The following is a 25,573-nucleotide window of genomic DNA, read 5'->3' on the forward strand; positions in this document are numbered from 1 at the left end:
CAGGTATCTGTTTTTGCACCTTTTTTATGCAGGGCAGTGATGTTAGCAGATTTCCAAGCAGATGGCAGATGACCTTGGGCAAATGAGAGGGTGAATAGAACAGAGAGAGGGTGAGCAAGAGCAGAAGAGCAGGCTTTGAGGACACGTGGGCTGATGCCATCTGGACCGGTTGCAGAATCTGACTCGAGGTTTGAAAGCAAGCTCTCCACCTTGTCAGGAGAAAAGGATACAGAGTCTAGGGACAGTTGGGTGCGACTGGGTAAAGTGGGTAGAGAAAGTGATGGGTTTAGGACACAAGATTTAGCTGCAAACACCGAGTTTAGACATTCAGCTTTATCATGTGTGGTATCAGCAGTGCGGCCATTTGAGGTAAGGGAGGGGATGGAGGGGGAACATAAACCAGAAACAGATTTGATTAAACGCCACCAGGATTTTGAGGATGGAGAGAGGTTTGAGAGTTCAGACTTGAGATGAGAAAGATGTTGTTTTCTGGCTCTCCTGAGGGTAGAACCTTGCCTGTAAAGAAGGTTTTACAGAATAGAAACTTACCCAATTTGACTCCGAGGTTCACAATCATCACCTTCTTGGTGCACATTTTAGCACATGACTTACCTCTGACAGATCACTAATACAGGAGTAATTCTACCTTACTCGATCCCACGGTCCATACTATTCCGAGTACAATCTATCTATGGATTCCCCATCCCTTTCCACGTAACAACGTACATAATAATTTAATCTCCTCAGCCCCTTCCTTTCCAAACCACCTCTTCTCCACCTCCAATATACCCGTGAGCAACAATTTGGGGGAAAACGCACTTAACAAAGAAGGAAAATAAATAACCACACGACGATGGCAAAAATGAGGGGATTAGAGTGTTTCACTTTTTCTTCATCACCCGAGTCGAGAGAAGTTCTGGTGTAACTGTAAGGGTCTGGATGTCTTAAATCCCACCAGAGATTAGTGCAATGCTCCAGATGGTTATCCATGCGTACAAGATGGTGTCCTGATGGCGAATGCCGTCATTCCTTACAGTGGTCGAAGACTCACAGTTACTGTAAAGGAAGAATGTAGAAGAGAATTGGGATCATGCCATATCCATATATTTTTTACAGATGTTAAGATTTAACTGGTTTATCATGTGGTCCCAATTATATTTACATTCTAAATAACCAGAGTGGACAAAATTATTGAACTCAACATATTTCACCCTCCTCCTCACTACAACAATCACAGACTCTACTTCATTGTTGTGTAATGATTAAAATATAATAATTTTGTTCTTAAATTTACACCTTTTCCAGGCAAGCTACTTCAATGTGAATTCTAGAAATAATAGTTTTGTACACAGGGATTGGCTGTCTTTATTTAATATAGCTACAACTGACCATTATGACAAAAAACTATTTTTTACCTCTCATGTTATGGAGAAAAGCATCTTAAAATAATGCTGCAGCGGAGTTGATGAACACTGTTTAAACATATACTGCTAAAGTAATCTGTGCAAATAAATAAATTGTATTTTGTGGGTAGGAAGACACAGCAAGTCTGACACACAGGATGTGAGAGGGTATGGGGAGGCACAGTATAATTACTTGGACACAACAATATAAAACAACAAAAGGTGGACAAGATTTGTTGCCTTCGGGAGACAGTACAGCACACTAGTTTTCTCATCTGAGATATGCGTGTCCAGAATTGAGTGTAAGAATGAGATAATAGTCCAAACAAGCTCGAATGAGCTAAGATCCTCGTCCTCTTAATGATGACGTCATAAAAACGAATATGACGTCATTGTGATGTATCAGGTTTGCAATAAATCTGTGCTAATGCCCGGCTTGATTCCCGCAAACAAAATTCAAACAGCTTGCCTAGTTTCGGAGATAATGGTATAGGCGATTTCCATTAGCGGCGATATTATGACGTCAACTTTTTTTCTAGGAAGAATTTCCAAAATCGGAGATGGTTACTGCCTGCGCGTGGTCTTTCTGCATATATATGGCAAGTTTCAGGAAGTTTCGATGAAAACTCTGGGTTGTGAAACAAAAAATGTCAAAAAATAGGAATGACGTCATAAAAATTGATATGACGTCATAGTAATGTATCAGGTTTGCGATAAATTATCTGTGCTAATGCTTGGCTTGATTCCTGCAAACAAAATTCAAACAGCTTGCCTAGTTTCGGAGATAATTTTTTAGGCGATTTCCATTAGCGGAGATATTATGACGTAAACATTTTTCTAGGAGGAATTTTCAAAATCAGAGATGGTTACTCTCTGCGCAGGGTATTTTTACATATATATGGCAAGTTTCAGGAAGTTTCAATGAAAACTGGAGGCTGTGAAACAAAAAAGTCCACAAGAAGAAGATGAAGAACAACAACGCGAGTAAGACTTAGAGATCCTCCACGAGGATCTAAAAATACCAATTTATGATAATTTACAACAATAGAAATCGATATATTTGGCAAGAAAAATAATTTCAAATTAAATATGCATGGATAATGTAAGATACAAAACATTGGCATTCCTTGGATGACTATATCCAACTCGGAGAACTTTTTGAACACCCTTCATACATCAATTTAATCTCTGGGAAAACTCACTTTTGAGCTTCTTTAGCTATTCAATAAGGCTGTGGAATAAGTTTTCCCAATAAAAGGACAGTGTGTAATGTATCCTAGGTACTACTATTGCTAAAGTAATAAAAAAATATATATATAAATAAATAATAATAAATTAAAAAAATATATATATATATATATACCAAGTTAAATAACTTCATACCTGCACACAGATGTCTCGAAAGTTGAACACAGAGTTCCGTTCTTGCAATCCACTTGAGTGTTTACCATCTGGCTTGTCAGTGATGTCGTTGCACGAGAGTTTCCTGTGGTCTGTGAGTTTGTTGTGAGTGACATCGTTTCACCAGAGTCACCTGTGGTTTGTGAGTCTGTTGTTAGTGAAGTCGTTGCACCAGAGTTTTGTGTGGTTGGTGAATTGGTGGTTGACAGCTTGTCCACCAATTGAGGTTTCAACAGGTGGGAAATATCTGCGGTTTTTGGATAAAGAATGCTAACAAGTTAACTATTTTGAGCTCTGCATTGACAATTACTTGTACGAGAAACACCCGCTTCCTACGAGAGCGTAATATCTCCTCCCTCTACAACCATTGTAAAATGTATTGGTATATTCTTCTCAATTGTATCCAACTCTTGTTCCACTGCTTGTTTATTGCCTTTTTACCATCTATGATCTCATCTTAATATTGTATCAAAACAAAGAGCTGATACTCACTTCCCCACCTTTGCATGGTATGAGGAACAATATGAGCAATATGGGAAGAACAATATGTCTGTATAGTATGAAAGCTAAATCTTTAACGGTTTTTTAAATATCGCAGACACAAGCCAAGTTACCATGAATGGTTGCCATGGAAACATAATTCAGACAATCACAGCCATGAGTTAATCAGGTTGAGATAATGTCATGAGGAATAGATATCTACAATATGAAAGCAAAATGTTGAACGGTTTTTGAAATATCACATACACAAAAGTAGATGGATAGATGATCAGTCGGAGCTCAAATCTAATGTCTCCTGTCTCCTCCATTGTCAGAGTGGCAGGGGAAAAAAATTTAAAAAATAGAAACACACATTGAATATTACTGGATCAGACATTGGTTCTTCTCTTTCTCCTTTACATCTCTCGCCATCTTTCTCTGCTTTGATGACTAACTACTCATCCAAAAAGACATGTTGTATCTTTAACGTACACTAACTAATGCAACAAAACGAGAAACTCAGCTAAAGGCCCGGTCACACCTTGACGTTTTAGCCAACATATGCCGATTTTTGAATTTTTTTTCTAAAACGCTGGCACACGTTGAATACGTTATGGGTAAGTTTTGATAACATTGAGAGCACGCTAAAAAACACTGCCATACGTCGTTGTACGCTGGCTTTAAACGTTGTACTTTTTGGTTGTCCTCAAATTTTTTCATGCTTGAAATTTCATGACGTATGCTGGCGTATGACTCACACGTTCCGCTACGCTGGTCACAAGTTGTATGCACGGTCTGCGATTGTTGACAGACGTCAACACATGCTACTTGTAAGTTAATCATAAGTTGAGACACGCCGAGGTAATGTTTAGCGTACCCGAAACTTATTTCTAACCTATGATTAACGTGTTGTTGGCGCGTTACGCGATCGTTGCCACACATCGACAGACGTTACTTTTAAGTTACTCATAGGCTGAAAGACGTCGGTATAATGGATCGTCCTTGCGTCAGCGTCCACGGCGTCAGCGTCCTGGCCATGGCCAGGACACTTATTTGCAGCATTCTTCAAACTTTTCTTCGGCATGATGAGGATGTTCACACTTCGATGTCTAGCTTGGCTATGATTCCAATTGTCCATCGGCAGCGTCTATTTAAACTAGTCGAGTTTGAGCGTTTTAACACGTTCAGAAGAAACGCTTCAAATTTCCAAACCCCAGCGTCAAAAAACAAAGGCGAGTGACAGCAATTTAAATCGTTCATTGTAAACAATGAAAATAGTTGAGTGGTACCGTTTAAAAGTCGTTGAGTGTAAAAAAATCCAATTGTTGAGCGCAAGCGTCTACTTTCAATAGTGGGGTTTGAGCGATTTAGCACGTTCAATAGAAACGATTAAAATTTCCGAGCGCCAGCGTCAAAAACAAAGGCGAGTGACAGCAATTTAAATCGTTTATTGTAAACAATGAAAATAGCTGAGTGGTACCGTTTAAAAGTCGTTGAGTGTAAAAAAAAATCCAATTGTTGAGCGCAAGCGTCTACTTTCAATAGTGGGGTTTGAGCGATTTAGCACGTTCAATAGAAACGATTAAAATTTCCGAGCGCCAGCGTCAAAAACAAAGGCGAGTGACAGCAATTTAAATCGTTTATTGTAAACAATGAAAATAGTTGAGTGGTACCGTTTAAAAGTCGTTGAGTGTAAAAAAAATCCAATTGTTGAGCGCAAGCGTCTACTTTCAATAGTGGAGATGGAGCCATTTAAATTGTTGAGTGGCAGCCTATGAATAGCAAACCCTACGTCACCGGCAAAGATAAACTGCCGCACAATATGGATAAGTTAGGCTATCGTTGGGCATAGTTTGTGAACGCCGGCTTCACGATAATTATTCGTTGGTATATCGTATCTATAAGTAATCAAAGCGCTCTATGCACATTATTAGTTCATTGTGCATTTGTCCAACCCGTTATGAATAGACCGAAATCGTAAAAACAAGCTATAGCTCATTGTTGAAAAAGCCCCATAAAAAATTAGCCGCGAAGAACTTCGAACAATGGTGAAAAGATGTCTCCTACCCGTGGACACGCGGACGCAAGGACGATCCATCATAAGCCACACCCTCCCCCTCACACTCACCTACTACTGCCAAAATGAACAAACTACTACTAATACTGATACTAATACTGATACTGTTACTGCTGACATGGACATCGACTCAAAAAGGACTCTAAATCACTGTTGGGTTCCCCTTTTATGAGCAGCATTTTTATATACCAATTCCCAAAACTGCTGGGAACACGTCTTTAGATGGCAGTTGTAAGCTAGAAACACATTCATTTATTGTTTTTTTGTCGACCGGAAGACGTCATTGGAATACGTCTACATACGTCGATGTGTGTTGGGACTACGTAAAGAATTGGTTCAAAGCACGTCAAACATAAGTTAGAAATAAGTTTCGCGTAAAAAAGACATTACCGCGACGTGTTTCGACTTATGAGTAGTTTATAAGTAGCCTTTGTGGACGTGTGTAAGCGTCCACATATCGTGTGTAAAACTTATCCCCATCGCATGCGGAACGTGTGTCATACGCCGAGTACGTCGTAAAATTTTGAACATGTTTAAAATTTCTTGACGTACTCTACTTACTACGACTTATGATAGCGTGCTTTAGCGTTGTACTCACGTATACCAAACTTACTCATACCGTATTTGACGTGCCCCAACGTTTTAGACACATTTTTCTTAGGTCGTCATACGCTGGCAAGATCGCCAAGGTGTGACCGCGATGTTGTCACTTCCATTTCTACGGCAGTTATGATTCGAATCGTTGTGCGTCAGCCTTTTAATAGGCTACGTCACGACATCGTCGGCGATGCGTGCAACGCGCTATGCCTAAGTTAGACTATCGTTGGGCATAGGTTGCGTAGGCTGACAACAGGTTCAGCATTCGTTGGTATAAGTTATCTATAACACAACGAAACGTTCTGTGTCCGTTACCAATGCGTTATACATAAGACCAAGTCGCTATGAATACGTCCGAATCTTTAAAAAAAAACATCAAAAGTTCAACGTAAGCCAGCGTTTTACATACATTTTAATACGTTGCCATCGCTGCCTAAAACGTCAAGGTGTGACCGGGCCTTTAGTGTTCGTTTAAGAGATAGCACACTTTGTGACACAACACCCAGCCTGAACACCAGAAATCTGACATTATCTAAATCATGTTGGGACGCAAACCCAGACCAAAAAAACTCAAATAAAATACAAGACATCTGCACGATCCTGTTGGGCTTTCGACTGGTTGTTGTGTTCCAAATCGCAAAATTAAACTGGAAAGGGCAATCAGAGATTGCAGACCCTCACCAGGACTTGTTTTATGTGGTGTATTTCATGTGGCCAATAAATGAAGGATATACAAAATGAAAAGTCATCGATTGCAAATGAAATGTCTAAATGGTCTAGTTGTAAAGCTCAAAGGTCTGAAAAGATGTAAAAGTGTATCAATTATTATTATTATTATTATCATTATTATTATTATTATTATAACTGTTATTATTACAGTCACAGCAAATACCACCCATGTCTTTGCTGATGGGATTACTGAGAGAGAGATAGAGAGAGAGGGAGAGAGGGAGAGGAGAGAGAGACAGGAGAGAAAGACAGGGGAGAGAGAGAGAGAGGTGGCTGGGGGGGGGGGGGAGAAAAAGAGGGAGGAGGAAGAAAGATCAAGGGAAGCAAGGAGGGGAGAGAGAAGAAGAGGGTGTCAGCAAGGAGGAGGTAGGAAGGAGGTGAAAACGATGCCTCACCACACGTCACTATGCAGCCCACTCCAGAATGGAGGGGGTGGGGCGAGAGAGAGAGAGAGAGACAGAGAGAGACAGAGAGAGACAGAGAGAGACAGAGAGAGACAGAGAGAGACAGAGAGAGACAGAGAGAGACAGAGAGAGACAAAGAGAGACAGAGAGACAGAGAGAGAGAGAGAGAGAGAGAGAGAGAGAGAGAGAGAGAGAGAGAGAGAGAGAGAGAGAGAGAGATGTTGGAGGACAGTGGTGCACTTTATCAGGAGGGGACAGAGATTGAGGGGGGGGGTTGGGAGAAAAATAAAAATAAAAAGAAAGGTGAGGGGAGGAGGGATAGTTAGCAAAGACAAGGTTATGAGATGCTTAGTGAAGACGCACACACACACACACACAGTCTCACACACACACGCAGGCGCACACACGCACACGCACACGCACACACACACACACACACACACACACACACACACACACACACACACACACACACTATACATAAAACACCTCAATCTACAAAGACATCCAATTTTTCTGCAAGGATGACTGCATCTTGTAGACTATAAAGGGGTCCATCATGTAAGATCTAAACTTTCCCATTATTCCAACTATAATAGCAATAGCCAGTCGGAATGCTTAAACGTGAAGTGTAATCATATTCAAAATGACATCAATGCAGCCGAAACTGCCGATTTATTAAGTTTTACAAGTAAATGCTGAAAAGACATTTCATTCACCTTCAAAATTGATCAGGATGACCATATCTCTGTGCCTGATGTACTGTCGCCTGTGAAGATAAACATGAGGGAGGAATGTGTTGTACCCATAACCTGGTCCACGGAAATAGGTACTACCATGATCATCCACTTGGTAACCAATCTTATCTGGCCGGTCCCAGATGAAAACAAGAGAACCTGCAGGAAGAAATGCACCAAAGTACAAGTCAGGATGATATTTATTAGTGGATGAGTGCATTTAAGATGTGTGCAATGGGAAAATGATTATGGCAGTATATGGCAAGAATGAGATCAATGGGAGTGTGTAGGAGTAAGTAAAAATGAAGCATATACTAACCATGTAAATACGTTTCTAAGTTTGGGTTTGTAGTGAAGCTGTTAGTACGAGACATACGGAGTCGCACATCACTGTTCTGGTCCATCACAGACATCGTGATCTGAGAATAAAGTAAAATCTGAATCCACACTGCATCGCAATGAATATCAAGAGATACAATGATCCTTCCTGCCTCCCAAAAATCTCCAACATCAGCACTGCAGTTACAGCATCCCAAAGGTACGTACCTGCTTCCAGGGACAAGGCCACTGCAGTTCATCATCTTGATATCCACTTGTCAAATGAACGAATAACCCAATGCTTTTATTGTTAAGTTGCCTTACGTTGGGGTACATGCTGAGCTGGAAAGAATACCCATCGGTGCTGTTAAATCGTGGGCTGTAGATTGCTGATCCTTCAGTTGTATCGTCCAGAATGGAGGTGAAGTTTGGAATGTGCCAAATATGTGGAAAGCAGGATAGCTCCATCAATGTGAGGTCATCCACTGCCCAGCCCCCCGTCTCTGCAGAGACTCCAGCCACCGCACGTAAGGCCAGCCGGAAAGGATTGCTCTCAGACAGCGGTACTTGTGCGAGTGTCCACTGATTAATATTAGCAGCTGGTATGCTGGAGACCACTTTAAACTGTGAGGAATTTGAGGGATGACTAATAGCAATCTGGAGCTGGTCATCACGACTGCCCTTGTGCTGGTAATAGATCTGCAGGCATTGTTGGGTCCTTTGTGGTTGCAGCACACGGGTCTCGATTACTGCCACGTCGCCTGGACTCGCTGCGGTGCTGTTGAACAACAAATATGGACCTCCATCTATGGAGAAAAAAAACAGTGATAACTCGAATATTGTAAACCTTTAAAACTGTTGTTTATCTTTATTCTTTAACAGTGGGCTGTTCTGCAACCAATTTTTAAATCGATCTTTAGTATATTGAGATTTGGTTAAATTATGTACAATGTAACTGATTTAGATAAGCAAGACCTAATATTGAATAAAAAGTCAACTTCATTATACACTGCATTTGATTGAACAAGATGTCAAAACAAGCACACTTTATCTTTTTCTAGCTTATGACTCATCAAAGCCATTTTAAACTCACACAAAACTGGATTCACCACAAATAAAATAATAATTAGATTTTTTGCATTTGATGATTCCAGGTCTATACTCACCATCTATTTCACTGGTGAACAGATCTTCAGTGGTTTCAGAGACCCAATGCCAGTCAGCATCATCAGTTGCGATCTGCTCCATGCCACAGGTAGTTAGATCATCAAAGGTGCATCGGTCCAAGAGGGCCAAAGATGAATCTAAGGTCCAAAAGGTGGTATTCGATCAGTGAATGAGTGTAATTTTCAGTAAGATTTATCAAAAGCAAATAAAACAGCGATGTTATTTGCATTTGTTGTGAATATACATATTTAAAAACAGATCAAGGCTCATGGAACATCTGGACAACAAAGGCCATCTGGTAGACATTGAGGTAGCTGGTTGCAGGTGACCAAGACACAAACAATATCCCTATGGAAAAGTAGAGATGCAGTACATGAAAAAATTGGCAGATGGGAGAGAGAGGATCCACCAGAGGAGAAGAGATTTAATGGGTTAATATGGTGCAGGAAATTGAAGTGAAGAGTATGCATGGTACAAGATGATTTGTAAACAAGCCTTTTTGGAGTTGAGAAGGGTAAACAATGTTTTCTGCTTGAAATCTTGCACTGAACAAATTTCCCAACTCTGATGATGTATCAAGAACATTTTTACTTACGAAATCTAAAGATTTCGTAAGTATATTGATGACTTCCATCCTCTGTTTTTTGTGTTTGTTTGTGTGTGTGTAGGCACGATAACTCGAGAACGGAAGAAGCTACCAATGTCAAATTACACCAAGTGATTCAGGAGGGTGATGGCTAGTGCTGATTAGATTTGGTCAAAATCGGTCAAAGGTCAAGGTCACAGTGAGGTCAAATATTCGATTTTTGATGGTTTGGCACAGAATCATCGTAGAAACTTCTGGTTTGCATCGCTACCTTCTCTCGAGACAGATTTTATTAGACAAGGTCAGAGGTCAAGTTTACGATTTCGTAAGTACCAGTCTATGACTGCTTGTTTGTTTGTTTGTAGGCACGATAACTCGAGAACAGAAGAAGCTACAAATGTCAAATTACACCTCGTGATTCAGGAGGGTGATGGCTAGTGCTGATTAGATTTTGGTCAAAATTGGTCAAAGGTCAAGGTCACAGTGAGGTCAAACATCCAAAAAAAGTTATAACTCGAGAACGGAAGAAGCTACCAATGTCAAATTACACCTCGTGATTCAGGAGGGTGATGGCTAGTGCTGATTAGATTTTGGTCAAAATTGGTCAAAGGTCAAGGTCACAGTGAGGTCAACCATTCGATCTTTGATGGTTTTCTACAGAATCATCGTAAAACTTCTGGTTTGCGTCGCTACCTACTCTAGAGACAGCTTTTATAAGACAAGGTCAGAGGTCAAGTTGACGATTTCATAACTACCAGTCTATGACTGCTTGTTACTTACGAAATCTAAAGATTTTGTAAGTATATTGATGACTTCCGTCATCTGTTTCTGTGGTTGTTTGTGTGTGTGTTTGTTTGTTTGTAGGCAAGATAACTCGAGAACGGAAGAAGCTACCAATGCCAAATTACACCACGTGATTCAGGAGGGTGATGGCTAGCGCTGATTAGATTTGGTCAAAATCGGTCAAAGCTCAAGGTCACAGTGAGGTCAAACATTCGATTTTTGATGGTTTTGTACAGAATCATCGTAGAAACTTCTGGCTTGTGTCGCTACCTTCTCCAGAGACAGCTTTTATTAGACAAGCTCAGAGGTCAAGTTGACGATTTCGTAAGTACCAGTCTATGACTGCTTGTTACTTACGAAATCTAAAGATTTTGTAAGTATATTGATGACTTCCGTCATCTGTTTCTGTGGTTGTTTGTGTGTGTGTTTGTTTGTTTGTAGGCAAGATAACTCGAGAACGGAAGAAGCTACCAATGCCAAATTACACCACGTGATTCAGGAGGGTGATGGCTAGCGCTGATTAGATTTGGTCAAAATCGGTCAAAGCTCAAGGTCACAGTGAGGTCAAACATTCGATTTTTGATGGTTTTGTACAGAATCATCGTAGAAACTTCTGGCTTGTGTCGCTACCTTCTCCAGAGACAGCTTTTATTAGACAAGCTCAGAGGTCAAGTTGACGATTTCGTAAGTACCAGTCTATGACTGCTTGTCGTTTTATGTTGACTGTCCAAGATCCTACATTTTGTCCTGTAAGACCCTTTTTGAGTTTCTACATGCAAAAGTATACCCAAATAAACTTGAAAAGGTGGCTGAGAATCCTTTGTGCCACCAAACAGTGCAGTTATGCCTCATCAGCTGCACAGTGCTCAGAGTAGCTTATGTTTCAATGTTACCACATTGTCTCAATGTTTAGAGAAAATGGTATTCGGTCATTACAACAGCCATGATCTTTTCTAACTCCATTAACCCTCCCCATGTCCACCTTTTTCTGAGTTTCCAGCTTTTCCATCCACTTCTGTGATTGAGGGTTTGCAGCTGTATACACATTCAGCCCATGTCCTCCTCATACCCTCTTTCTTTCCCATTGGTTCACAAGTCATTAAGTGACCGCTATATTCGTTATGGGTGTGTGTCTGTCTGTCTGTCCCGAGCATAGCTCCGTGGGTTTTGATCCGATCTTGATAAAATTAGGGTGCGAGGTTTGTATCATGATATAGTTGTGTTTTCCGGAGAATGGGCGTGCTGCGCCCATTATGGGTGGAGCCACGCCCAAAAAACATGTGTTTTTAGGGGGTAGCCGGTTTCAAGTTACATCTTCTCCGAGAGGGTTTGTCGAATCTGGCAGGGGTTTCGGTATTTGGTTCGCCCAATGGCACCTGCGTAGCCCCAGGGAGCTCAATTTTTCATTTTCGTCCCAAGGTCACAAACTTAGAAAATGTCAAAAAAAATCAATAAATTGGGCATCGAGCTCCTCGGGTTTTCAACTGTTTCGAATGAAAGTTGCTATGCAAGTCGTGCTCTTCGAGTACTACAACTTTCCTCATTTACGTTTTTCCTGATTCCCGCCAGTTTGCCCATGGCATCCCCTCGAAGGTCAAAAAATAAAAAAGGCGAACCGTGTACATTGCTCGTCAACCATCGCCGTCTCCAGAATTGTATCTCTTATTTCTGTCACTCAACTCTGCTGATGATGCACCCACCGCCCCACTCCTGCACCCACTTCTCTTTCTACTATTCTTTCCATTCTGTTATGTCCTGATCTGTCCTGTGTCCTTGCTTCTCCAAGAGCCTTGACACTGTATACTTGCCCTCTCCCCCCAAAAATGCTCGGACCTCCAAGGATTATGCCCACCAGAGACAGTAGCGATGGCAGAATAATTTTCCTGACAGTCTTCACTAAACGTGCCGATGAATTGAGTGTTCTCCATAGAGAGTAATTCTTTACAAACTATTTTGGCCACCTTAACAAGCAAGGATAATTGTATTATTGTCAAAATCTTTCTCCACAGATTTTCTGGTCACTTTACTGAAATCTTTGTTTGAAATTGAGATATGAGAAATTGAGAACACCCTGGGCCAAGCCAATCTCTTTCCAACTTTCCTGTTTTCCTTCTTGAGAGTTTGATTCTGTATCCACCTCGTCCACCCCCTGTGTCCTCCCCTAGTCCTCATTCTTTCCCACATCCCTTGTCTTCGAAGTTTCTCTCTATTTTGTCTCTCGACCCTGCTGTTGTGTTTCTGCCTCTCCTACTGTTCATTTTGTTTTGTTACATACTGCCCCATTCTATGTTCTACCTCCTCCAAGATCCTCGAATCTGTATCAAAAAAAGAAGAAGAAAAAAAAGAGCATGACATGTCGGCCATTGTTATATCCCTTAAAGCAGGACATTGAGCCAAGATGCGTCCCTTGTATCGTATAGTGTGGACTCGGTATAAAACTATACTCAATTGTTCAAGTCGTAATGTATACATTTGGGACAGATCAGTCAATATGAAAACCACAGCTTCTTTTGGGACCACTTTGGCTCTCCTGAATGAATGAAAGGAGTTCAACTCACACTATTCCATTGCTTATGGCCTTTGCTGTTTGACCTGAATCCAGTTTTTGTACCTGTTCAGTGCTTTTGTAGAATTTGCCCAACATTTTATATGACACATAGTATAACACTTGTTTTACCAGGACTTTGGTTCATGTTATGTATGATGTTTCCATTCACACAATAAACAGATGACAAGGAGATGGATTTCTTCCAAGGCAGTTAGTGTTTCTCCAGAAAAAGCCATGCAGCACAATAAAACGTCCGCATCCTCGTTAAAGGCCCGGTCACACCTTGACGTTTTAGCCAGCGATGGCAACGTATTAAAATGTATGTAAAACGCTGGCTGACGTTGAACTTTTGATGTTTTTTTTTAAAGATTCGGACGTATTCATAACGACTTGGTCGTATGCATAACATATTAGTAATGGACACAGAACGTTTCGTTGTGTTATATATAACTTATACCAACGAATGCTGAACCTGTTGTTGGCCTACACAACCTATGCCCAACGATAGTCTAACTTAGGCATAGCGCGTTGCACGCATCGCCGACGATGTCGTGACGTAGCCTATTAAAAGGCTGACGCACAACAATTCAAATCATAACTGCCGTAGAAATGGAAGTGACAACATCGCGGTCACACCTTGGCGATCTTGCCAGCGTATGCCGACCTAAGAAAAATGTGTCTAAAACGTTGGGGGCACGTCAAATACGGTATGAGTAAGTTTGGTATACGTGAGTAGAACGCTAAAGTACGCTATCATACGTCGTAGTAAGTAGAGTACGTCAAGAAATTTTAAACATGTTCAAAATTTTACGACGTACTCGGCATATGACACACGTTCCGCATGCGATGGGGATAAGTTTTACACACGATATGTGGACGCTTACACACGTCCACAAAGGCTACTTATAAGCTACTCATAAGTCGAAACACGTCGCGGTAATGTCTTTTTTACGCGAAACTTATTTCTAACTTATATTTGACGTGCTTTGAACCAATTCTTTACGTAGTCCCAACACACATCGACGTATGTAGACGTATTCCAATGACGTCTTCCGGTCGACAAAAAAAAAAATGAATGCGTTTCTAGCTTACAACTGCCATATAAAGACGTGTTCCCAGCGGTTTTGGGAATTGGTATATAAAAATGCTGCTCATAAAAGGGGAACCCAACAGTGTTTTCGAGTCCTTTTTGAGTCGATGTCCATGTCAGCAGTAACAGTATCAGTATCAGTATCAGTATTAGTATTAGTAGTAGTTTGTTCATGTTGGCAGTAGTAGGTGAGTGTGAGGGGGAGGGTGTGGGTTATGATGGATCCTCCTTGCGTCCGCGTGTCCACGGGTAGGTTCATAGGCTGCCACTCAACGATTTAAATGGCTGCATCTCCACTATTGAAAGTAGACGCTTGCGCTCAACAATTGGATTTTTTTTACACTCAACGACTTTTAAACGGTACCACTCAGCTATTTTCATTGTTTACAATGAGCGATTTAAATTGCTGTCACTCGCCTTTGTTTTTTGACGCTGGGGTTTGGAAATTTGAAGCGTTTCTTCTGAACGTGTTAAAACGCTCAAACTCGACTATTTTAATAGACGCTGCCGATGGACAATTGGAATCATAGCCAAGCTAGACATCGAAGTGTGAACATCCTCGTCATGCCGAAGAAAAGTTTGAAGAATGCTGCAAATAAGTGTCCTGGCCGTGTCCGTGGATGCTGACGCAAGGACGATCCATTATACCGACATCTTTCAGCCTATGAGTAACTTAAAAGTAACGTCTGTCGCTGTGTGGCAACGATCGCGTAACGTGCCAACAACACATTAATCATAGGTTAGAAATAAGTTTCCGGTACGCTAAACATTACCTCGGCGTGTCTCAACTTATGATTAACTTACAAGTAGCATGTGTTGACGTCTGTCAACGATCGCAGACCGTGCATACAACTTGTGGCCAGCATAGCGGAACGTATGAGTCATACGCCGGCATACGTCGTGAAATTTCAAGCATGAAAAAATTTGAGGACAACCGAAAAGTACAACGTTTAAAGCCAACGTACAACGACGTATGGCAGTGTTTTTCAGCGTGCTCTCAATGTTATCAAATCTTACCCATAACGTATTCAACGTGTGCCAGCGTTTTAGAAAAAAAAATTAAAAAATCGGCATACGTTGGCTAAAACGTCAAGGTGTGACCAGGCCTTAACAAAACAAGCACCCAAGCAGGCACAGCACTTACAAGAAGGAAGAGAAACCACATTGGCTGCTCTTCCGCCTCCTCTCCCGACTCAAAACCCAAGGTGGAAGCGACTCAAAGAAAATCCAGACAATAAAATAACCAAGTCAGCAGCATTTGTTTTTCAATTAAAAAAAAAAACACTAACTGTTGTGTTATGCTTACAATAGCAACCTGTGCTGACATATCATCTATGCTCAACCTGGCCAGTACCAAAGTAACATTCAAGAGAAATGTGCTTTTTGCACATTTGTGTCCAGATTAAATATCCAAGCCCTGTGAAGATCACCTGTACATTCTACACAGAAAAACATCAAAACCATGGAGTGTCTTAGCTCTTCCTTGGATACAACGATGACTAAACTTCCAAGGTTCTTGAGCTGCGTCCACTGTTTGTTTCTCTGCATTCTGTAAAATTAGATTGCTGAATTTGTCTCAAAAGGATTTGTGCTATTCAGCCAATTTTATCTTGGATGTTTCAGCTAAATGCCCTTCTACAGAAAGGGTGGCGACATCAATATTCGTTGGCAGGCATTTTAATTGGAAAATCGTTCTATGTTCCTGGATAAACTGTTGTGCCCAGAATCCAAATGTCTTGTCTGGAATTTGCTGGACAATGGAGAGTTTTTGGGGACATCATCTGACAAAGTGCACACGTTTTACATTCTGTATTTGTCATAATGATATCCAGCCAACATCACCAAATCTCATTGGGCCATTGCCATCACCACTACCCATCACCAAATTTGCACCTACAGTCCTTGTTAATATTAATCCTCAAAGTATGCTGGAAAAGACAAAATGTGATTAGTAAGGCTAATTTTGGTCTTTAATTGGGAATCATATTCACAACACTGGCAATTTAAAAATAACTACAAGCTGTCTACAACCAGATGTTGACAAATAGATCAACTAGTATAACAAAACAAAATAGCACTTTGAATCTTCAGATTAACCCCTCATTAAGGCATCTGACAAGATTTTTCTCGAACATTGGTAGCCATCTTGATGAAATTTTGTGGCCATTTTGATGGAAATTCCAGTGGCTCTATAATCTAGATTTGATCGGTTGGTTGAATATTGCCATTGTTTCGTGTTTCATACTTTCAAACCAAAAATGCATAATTATTTCACCACATGCCCCACTAGTTGTTCATCGGCATGGAAGGCAGCATCAGATCGTGGTCGGCAGAAATCTTGAATCATTAGGGGAGAGGCAAAACTGGACAAAAACAGTCATTATGGGAGAGGCAAAACAGTCCTTAAACTGGAGGGGGAGCACTCGGTAGAGTGCAAAACCTCCGCCGCCAAGACTGCTAGGTCACTCAAGTGAACCTGATATCCTATTCATTCAATTTGACGTCAACAGTGCTCACAGAGTTATCGTTTGCAACTTTCCCTTTTACTTTTAACTTTTACATACTCAATTCAATCATAACTAGATTCCTTGAGACAGAAATTGATTTTACGTGGGTATATCCACCTGAAGTTCCAAAATCAGCCGCAATTATAATTTTGGCATGTTTTTTTTTGTTGGAAATCACTTATAACATGTAGAAATGCAAAAAAAGAAATCGAAATTTTGTTTAAAACAGTTGCAAAAATTTTTTTCTCTAACAATTTTTTTGGGGAGGGGGGGGGGGTGGTGGAAATCACTTAAAACATGAAGAAATGCAAAAAAAAAAAAAATTCAAATATTTTTTCAAATTGGCCGCCATGGCGGCCATATTGGATTTTGGACCAAGTCCAAAATCTAATGGCATGATCCTTGGACCAGACCTAACCCCCCACCAAGTTTCGTCGAAATCCGTCGAGGAGTTTTTCCGTAATACTGCTCACAAACAAACAAACAAACAAGCAGTCATAGACTGGTACTTACGAAATCGTCAACTTGACCTCTGACCTTGTCTAATAAAAGCTGTCTCGAGAGAAGGTAGCGACGCAAACCAGAAGTTTCTACGATGATTCTGTACCAAACCATCAAAAATCGAATGTTTTGGATATTTGACCTCACTGTGACCTTGACCTTTGACCGATTTTGACAAAAATCTAAGGAGCACTAGCCACCACCCTCCTGAATCACGTGGTGTAATTTGACATTGGTAGCTTCTTCCGTTCTCCAGTTATCATTTTTTGGATGTTTGACCTCACTGTGACCTTGACCTTTGACCGATTTTGACCAAAATCTAATCAGCACGAACCATCACCCTCCTGAATCACGTGGTGTAATTTGACATTGGTGGCTTCTTCCGTTCTCGAGTTATCTGTACCAAACCATCAAAAAAATCGAATAGTTTACCTCACTGTGACCTTGACCTTTGACCGCTTTTGACCAAAATCTAATCAGCACGAGCCATCACCCTCCTGAATCATGTGGTGTAATTTGACATTGGTAGCTTCTTCCGTTCTAGAGTTATCGTGCCTACAAACAAACACACAAGCAGTCATAGACTGGTACTTACGAAATCGTCAATTGACCTCTGACCTTGTCTTATAAAAGCTGTCTCTCGATAAGGTAGCGACGCAAACCAGAAGTTTCTACGATGATTCTGTACCAAACCATCAAAAATCGAATGTTTTGGATGTTTGACCTCACTGTGACCTTGATCTTTGACCGATTTTGACCAAAATATAATCAGCGCTAGCCACCACCCTCCTGAATCACGTGGTGTAATTTGACATTGGTAGCTTCTTCCGTTCTCGACTTATCGTGCCTACAAACAAACAAACAGAAACGGAAGGCATCAATATACTTACGAAATCTTTAGATTTCGTAAGTAACAAATAAACAGACAGAAAGGGGTGAAAACAATAACCTCCATCCATCTTCGATGGCGGAGTTTAATGAGAATTCAGGAGTGCAGGTCACCAGAAAGTTTGGACTTTAATTGTGAAACAAAATGGTATATCAATGGACTCATGTGACCTGCCTAAAGCAGGCAATGGCAAGAAGACAGACAACTACATATAAAAAAGGAGCGAAACATTCAAATGGTGTTGTTCTAAAAGAGCGGTGAGGAAGGAGGACAAGAACTTGATTTAAAAATGAAAAGAAATAGATTTTGTGAAAAAAAAATGATAGAAACAAAGATTTATAGTTTAAACAAAATGAGTTCAAAGTGAACAGACCAAGACAAGACAAAGGTCTACAGCAGGATTTAACATGATGAACATACAGGGTTTTCAATAACTCACTGCAGCTGTACATTCGGTTGAGCTGTACGCGGTCCAGCTCGCTGATATCCAGTCTCTGCCCAATGATGTCCATGAAATGCGGGTCCTTGGTTATTATTGTGTTTAGACCTGGTGCCTTCTGGAATGCTTTTGAGTTGTAGTGCATCACAGATAAGTAGTCATACGACACGTTCAGCGAGTCAGATTCATGCAGGGTATTCTTTTCAAAGTTAATCAATCGATCTGTGCAGAAAAGAAAAAAGAAAAATACTTTAATATCACCACTGAAACCAGACAAACATTATTGCAAAATGGATTTAAATTTACAGAGAGACCCATCCAGGAGCAAAATGACAGAACAACATCAAGGAGACTTTGAACAGATTGGCAATATCAATGAAAGTAAGATGAGTCCTTCACAACCACAGTGTGTCGAAACCACTTTTTTCACCTTTAAATTTGGAGCACTGTGGATGGTAATCCATAATATTCTCTGAAGCTCTGTCCATCCAGGGCGGAGCTTGGCTTACTGACCTGAACCCACCCACAATTGTAACCTCAAGATTGAGCTTTCAAACTTGTCTCCCTCCAAAACTCGGTGGTGCCTTGTTGAGTCTTTATCTGGTGTACACTCCCATTACATTCCTTCCCTCACTTTGAATGGCACCACAGCCAACTCCGTCCCTAAGAAGGCCGAATGCCTCATTCCTGCGTTTGCTTCCAAATATTGGGTCCAAATACTCCAACTCCTCACTCTCTATACCCATCCTTCTCTGACACACCCAACTGCTCCTGGACTCGTGCCCTTTGCACATAAGAGGGTGGAGAAGTTTCTGTAAACCCTCGACTGTAAACCCTGACCCTGTACCAGACGGACAGGGGCATTGCAATACAGGCGCGCTACTGTACCAGACAGACAGGGGTATTGCAATAGTCATGAATCCCATTAGGGGCGAGACTAACTGATTGACAAAAGAAATGGAACACAATGATTTAGTTTGCTGCATGTGAAAAAGCATTTCTCAAAGTTTTATTGTCAGGATCTATCAAGATGATCATTTATCATTGTCAGTACAATTCTACTTTATGTGAGTACCTGTTGTTTCACTCAACATGTCAAGGTGATTAAAACCTTCAGAAATGTTCTTTTGCATGCAGCAAACTGCATTGTTGCATCCCATTTCATTATTATTATTATTATTATTATTATTATTATTATTGTTATTATTGTGGTTTGAATTTAGAATGGTAATTTGTGGACACTCTGTAAATGCTATTTGCAAAACATCAACACTGTGATAGAACACAGAGTAAAAAGTTCTGTGTCCCACAGATCCAGTGTGCCTTTTTTCTCCACTTCCCATTTTCATTTAAATTTTTTACGAGCAAATACCACCCGTCGCTTCGCTGACGGGAATATTACAGTGGAGGGGGGAGGGGAGAAAAAGAGGTGGGAGAGAGAGGGGGGCGAGAGAGAGAGAGGGGGGAGCGAGAGTGAGGAAGTGGAGGGGGAAAGAGAGAGTCGGGAGGGGGGACGAGGGAGAGGGAGGAGGGGTGGGGAGCGAGGAGGGACGGAAAGTGAGGAGGGATGGGGGAAGGGAAGGCAGCGAGAGGTGAGAGCAAGGGAAGGCAGATTTGCAGTGGTGGAGCATTAATTACAATTCATACCGTCTCATCAAAATGCTTCTGCATTGAATAACAGTGAAGATGGTAACAAAATAACATCTGAAATCCATTTTCTAACATTTTCTAACAGTGAAATCCATTTAAATACTGCCCAGAAACAAACACTGTCCGGCTATGTCCGGATATAAATGCAATTTGGAAACAAACACCACCCAGAGACAAACACTGCTCAGACACGTCCGGAGACAAACTCCCGTCCAGACATAAACACCACCCAGACTCATCTCGAGACAAACAGCACCTGGACACCTTAGGGCTTAGGAGACAAAAACCACCCAGGCAAGTCTGGAACTAAGCTGTCTGTGGACAAGCACCACTCGGACATGTCCGGAGACAAACTCCCGTCCGGACACGCCAAGAAACAAACACCGCCCAGACATGTTCGGATAGAAGAGATAGAGAGATAGCGGGAGAGAGACTTTGACTTTTAGGTCCTTTTATTACAAAAAATACAAAGGATAAAAAATTAATACAAGTTTTTCAATAAACCACCACAACAAAGCAAATGATAATGTACAAGAGTGGAAAAAAGGAAGTAAACAATACATTTTAGAGTGATCGATAAAGCATTGACAACAAGAGAGTTTATACAAACGGATACTCCAAAGAAAAATACATTAGAGAAAGCATAAGAAGATGATAGGAAGAGAGAAAAGGAGAAGCAACACAGGCTCCACACGTACCGCCAGAGAGTGAGCAACAGCCCCTTGCGGTTGCACGGAGAGAGAAGAGAGGAGAGGAGAGGAGAGGAGAGGAGAGGAGAGGAGAGGAGAGAGGAGAGGAGAGGAGAGGAGAGGAGAGGAGAGGAGAGGAGAGGAGAGGAGAGGAGAGGAGAGGAGAGGAGAGGAGAGGAGAGGAGAGGAGAGGAGAGGAGAGGAGAGGAGAGGAGAGGAGAGGAGAGAGAGACTTCTCCCCTTTGTTACGAGAAAATTCAAGTTTCACATGGTGAAGTATGTTAGTACAAGCATCAAAATAAATAACCAGGAAAGGAAGGGGTAACAAAGAGGTAATATTGAATTTATAAATTGATTCTTGGAGCACCACCAACCATGCTCCATAAGGATTGTTTCACACATCACCGCTTTTTAAATAAAGCAGGATCTTGAGTTTCAAACTCAAAAAGAACACGCGACGTAACCAATGCTTTAAAAATAGTTAAGACGTCATCTGCTAAAACATCAGTGTTCTGCAATTTTCACTTCCTCGATAAATAAATGGCAAGTTTTGCTTCAGAACACAAAAAGTTTGCTAAAAGACATTCATTTTTACATTGATACAAGACATTAAAACCAAATATAAAAACACAATGTGTAAAAGACAAACCGAGCCCCCGGATCACACGTGAGATGATTCCAAAAAGCGAGGCCAACCTTGACCATTCAATGAAAATGTGAAAAAATGGTCTCCGGGGTGTCGCAAAAGGGGCACAATTCCGAGTTTTCAGGACATTTATGGTGGGACAGGACGTTGCAAGGCAGGATGCTGTGCGCCAGCCGCCACTGCAGATCGCCCGAGCGCTTGACAATAGGTTCTCTGTACATCACCTGCCATTTTATTGTAGTGGAACGGTGAGCTTGAAGCAGCACTCGCCAATGAGCTTGTGGCTCAGCAGGTTTGTCAGGAAAGAGGGTGAGAACACATAGATTGTACACTGAGGATTTCTCCATCCGGTTAAAGTGCATAAAACTTTGAAATAAAATTTACAGATTTGGGAAAGGACATTGGGAAAGATGGAGGGCATCTTCAATGTCTGGGTCCCATTTTAACCCGGTTTGCTTAAAGGTCCGTAGGATCACAGAGAAAATTCTGCCAATAACTCTGATGGACCTCACACTGGTGGCCACGGCAATGTCAGCAGCTGGCTTCCATCTATGTACAAGGGGGTTCCTGAGGTGTTCAACTCTGGTAACGCCGACATCAATAAACCTTTGCATGAAAGATCTGTCACTACAGACCCCATTAAAAAAAAGGATTTAAAAATATTGGTTCCTTTAAAAACATCTGAAGGGAGTAAGCACTGGTATCATGGCAAAAAGAAAATGCCTGCCATTCTTCCAGCATGCTTCGGTAAAAAAGGGGGACCGTTGTCATATCCACGTGCTTCGTGTTGAGAAGAAAGAGCTCATCACCATAGCCAAGTTTCCCAGCTTGCTTAAGCAAGCAATGGGCAAAGGCTTTCCATGGGACGTCGGAGTATAGAAGCCTTAGTGCTGAGAGGAGGCGGAAAGCTATCACTTTGCTCGTTACCTCTATTAGCCCCTGTCCACACTCTGTAGTCGGTAGGCTTAGTATTCCTGGCCGGAGCCAGTGCTTTCCCCCCCAGAAAAAGTCCACAAAAAGACTTTGAAGTTTTCTTAGGATAAAAGCTGGGGCCGGCAGTGCCTTAAAAACATGCCATAGCATTGATGCCGCAAGATTATTAATGACTCGAGTACGACCCCGGTAGGAAAGCTGGTTCAATAGTCCCCTCCATTTTGTTAACCGCTGCTCAGTTTTGGTAATCAGCGATTCCCAGTTTTTTTAATAAAAACTGGAATTCCAAGAAAGACACCGAGGTAGTGTATTCCTTCATTGGTCCATTGAAGATGCCCCAGGCAGGGTTGGAGGGGGGGGGGTCTCATTCTGTGGACCTAAATAAAAAGCTTTGCTCTTTTCCATATTAACTTTAGTCGAGCTTGCCAGGCTAAATTCCTTGACAGACTCAACCAAAGCACGAACATCGTCATCTGAGCGCACAATTGCACAGAGATCATCCACATAAGCAATGGTTTTTACAGGATTTTCGAACGGCAGACGATAAAACCCTTGTAGCCGTGTGCGTAAACGATGTAGTAAAGGTTCAATTGATAGGGAGTATAGAAGGCCAGACAGGGGGCACCCTTGACGGATACCTCTGGTAACAGGGAAAGGCCGACTTAAGATGTTATTTACTTTGAGCACACTAAAAATATTATTATACAATAGTTTGATATAGCAAGTAAAATTTTCCTTCAAACCAAACCCCCGTAAAACAGCAAAGAGATAAGAATGATCAATTGTGTCGAAAGCTTTTTCTTGGTCTAAAAACACCAGACCAACATTTCTATGTTCAGCAATACAAATATCGATCATGTCACGGACAATAAAAATACTGTCGTGTATTGTCCTTTTAGGAATGCAATAAGATTGGGGTGTACAATCTCCTCAATCAAAGGTTTGAGGCGGTTGGCAAGAACTTTCGAGAAAATCTTGTAGTCCGTGCAGAGGAGCGAAATGGGACGCCAATTTTTAAGTTTCTGGAGGTCTCCTTTCTTAGGTATGAGAGCGAGTGTGGCCCTGCGACAGCTAAGTGGAAACAAGCCTGACCGTAGGCTATCAACCAGGAGGTCAAGCAGCTCAGGTGCCAACAAATCCCAGAAGGCTTTGTAAAACTCTGCAGGGATTCCATCAAGTCCAGAAGCTTTACCTGTGGGCAAAGTTTGCAAAGCAATAGAAAGTTCATCAAAGAGTCACTTCCTTGTCAAGTTTTTGACATGCAGATTCAGATAAGGTGGGCAAAGAGGTGGTTAAGGAACGAATCATGTCTTCCTTAGTGTTTCTGGCACAATACAAGTCAGAAAAAGTATTGATTGGTCAAGCTCCTAATGTCTTTTGGATCGTGTATTGCTCGGCCTCCTGGTGCCTGCAGCGAAGTTATTTGCTGGTTTCTCTTTTTTTGCGCTTCTAACGCAAAAAAAAACTTTGAAGGAGTATCAATAAAGCTGTAGTTCTCCATTCGCAGCCTTATTAGAGCCCCTCTGGCTTGTTTTGTACAGAGTTGAGCGAGGAGGGCTTTCTTCATTGTTAGTAGAGAACTCGTCCTTTCAGCACTGGGAGTTTGAAGGCTTGACTGGAGAGACAATATTTCTTTAGCAATTAGAGATTGCAGCACAGATTCATTCTTGGTACAAAAGGAGCTATATTGCTGGCAAAAGGTCCTGATATGGGTTTTCGCATTGTCCCACCATTGTGCAAGGCAGGAGTAGGAAGGCTGTCGTAGTCGTGAAACTTCCCAAAAGGCTCGGAAGGCGACAGGAAAAGCTTCATCTTGCAGAAGACTCACATTGAACGTCCAAGGGGCAGTGCCACGATTTCGAACTGGGGAAAGTATATGAAGAACAACCATGTGATGGTCCGAAAAGCCACTTGGGGTGATGTCAACATGGTCGATGACATTTAAAGAGTCATTATTGATGTAAAATCTGTCTATCCTTGCATGAGATAGCCGGCCATTTGCACATCGGCACCACGTGTATTGTCGTGCAGATGGGTTCTGGAGTCTCCATACATCCGTAAGGGAGAATTTGGACAATGCCCTCTTTAAGGGTGCCGTACTTGGTGGGTGGGGCTCTTCTCCATTACGATCAAGGGTGGGATACAATGTGCAATTAAAGTCCCCACACAGACAAACAAGACCATCAAAAACAAGGTGTGAGGAACATTTCTAACTGTGTAAAGAAAACTAGTCTTTCTGTGCTCGTACTGGGTGAATATACATTTATTAAAGTGTGTTTATAACCATTATAAAGGAAATTAACTGAAACTAAATGCCCTTTAATAATCTCCTTGAAAGTGACATTTTCAGGACAGAAAGAAGGATTTAAATAAATAGCCACTCCAGCACTCGGACAGGTCAGGCTACTAAAGAACCATTGTCCTTTCATGATGCGAGTCCATTCGCTCGAGCACGAGGAGCTACATCTTGTCTCTTGCAAAAGAACAACATCAAAATGTTTTTGATCGAGAGCAACTTTACTTGAGCTTTGCCCAAGGGTGAACGTCCCCCATTTATATTTAAAGTTACAATAGAAAAGGTCATAGTGTAGGTAGGGAGGGTTTGTCAGGTAAAAGGAAGTTGGGTTGTGCTTGTAGCTCTTTCCGGCCTTTCAATACACACTTCCTAAGGCGAAATACTTGTGACTCAGTCACACCAAGGTGTTCAGCCTTGAGGAGGAGACGTCTTGAAGAGGTTATAAAGCCAGACAGGTTCGGGAAGAAGTTTATAATCTTAACGTTTTTCTTTCGAAAAGTGTCCTGAAGAAACTTGAGAATTTCCATGGGTGATAAATCATCATCACCCTCCAGTTCCTTGGCTATTGCTGGGTCGTTCCAGACCTCGCTACCAGCACTAGAGGCAAACGAGGCCCCATCTGAGTCGTAATCCGAATGGTTTCTATTTTTCTCCTCACACACTGAAGTCGATGCTCTCACAACGGGAAAATCGTCTTCTGCTA

General features: G+C 41.5%; 1 protein-coding gene across 3 annotated transcripts in view; it reads right to left on the bottom strand.

Moving 5' to 3' along the window:
* Positions 1-314: 314 nt before the first annotated feature.
* Positions 315-25,573, bottom strand: part of LOC147020077 (meprin A subunit beta-like) — a 54,632-nt gene continuing 29,373 nt past the window's right edge. For 2 of the 3 annotated variants that reach the window (XM_085895091.1, XM_085895090.1), the window contains exons 8-14: positions 18,657-18,878; positions 9,313-9,450; positions 8,375-8,952; positions 8,148-8,247; positions 7,811-7,987; positions 2,787-3,051; positions 315-1,056 (exon numbers count right to left, since the gene is read on the bottom strand). In XM_085895091.1, coding sequence (XP_085751217.1) covers positions 945-1,056; positions 2,787-3,051; positions 7,811-7,987; positions 8,148-8,247; positions 8,375-8,952; positions 9,313-9,450; positions 18,657-18,878 — 1,592 coding nt within the window. In that variant the 3' untranslated portion in view covers positions 315-944. The remainder of the gene's footprint in view (positions 1,057-2,786; positions 3,052-7,810; positions 7,988-8,147; positions 8,248-8,374; positions 8,953-9,312; positions 9,451-18,656; positions 18,879-25,573) is intronic. The other variant, XM_085895092.1, reaches the window with a different exon arrangement.

This window comes from Eptatretus burgeri, chromosome 9 (assembly GCF_056783735.1).
Source record: "Eptatretus burgeri isolate ZD-2024b chromosome 9, Ebu_testis_v1, whole genome shotgun sequence".
NCBI classification, from domain to species: Eukaryota; Metazoa; Chordata; class Myxini; order Myxiniformes; family Myxinidae; genus Eptatretus; species Eptatretus burgeri.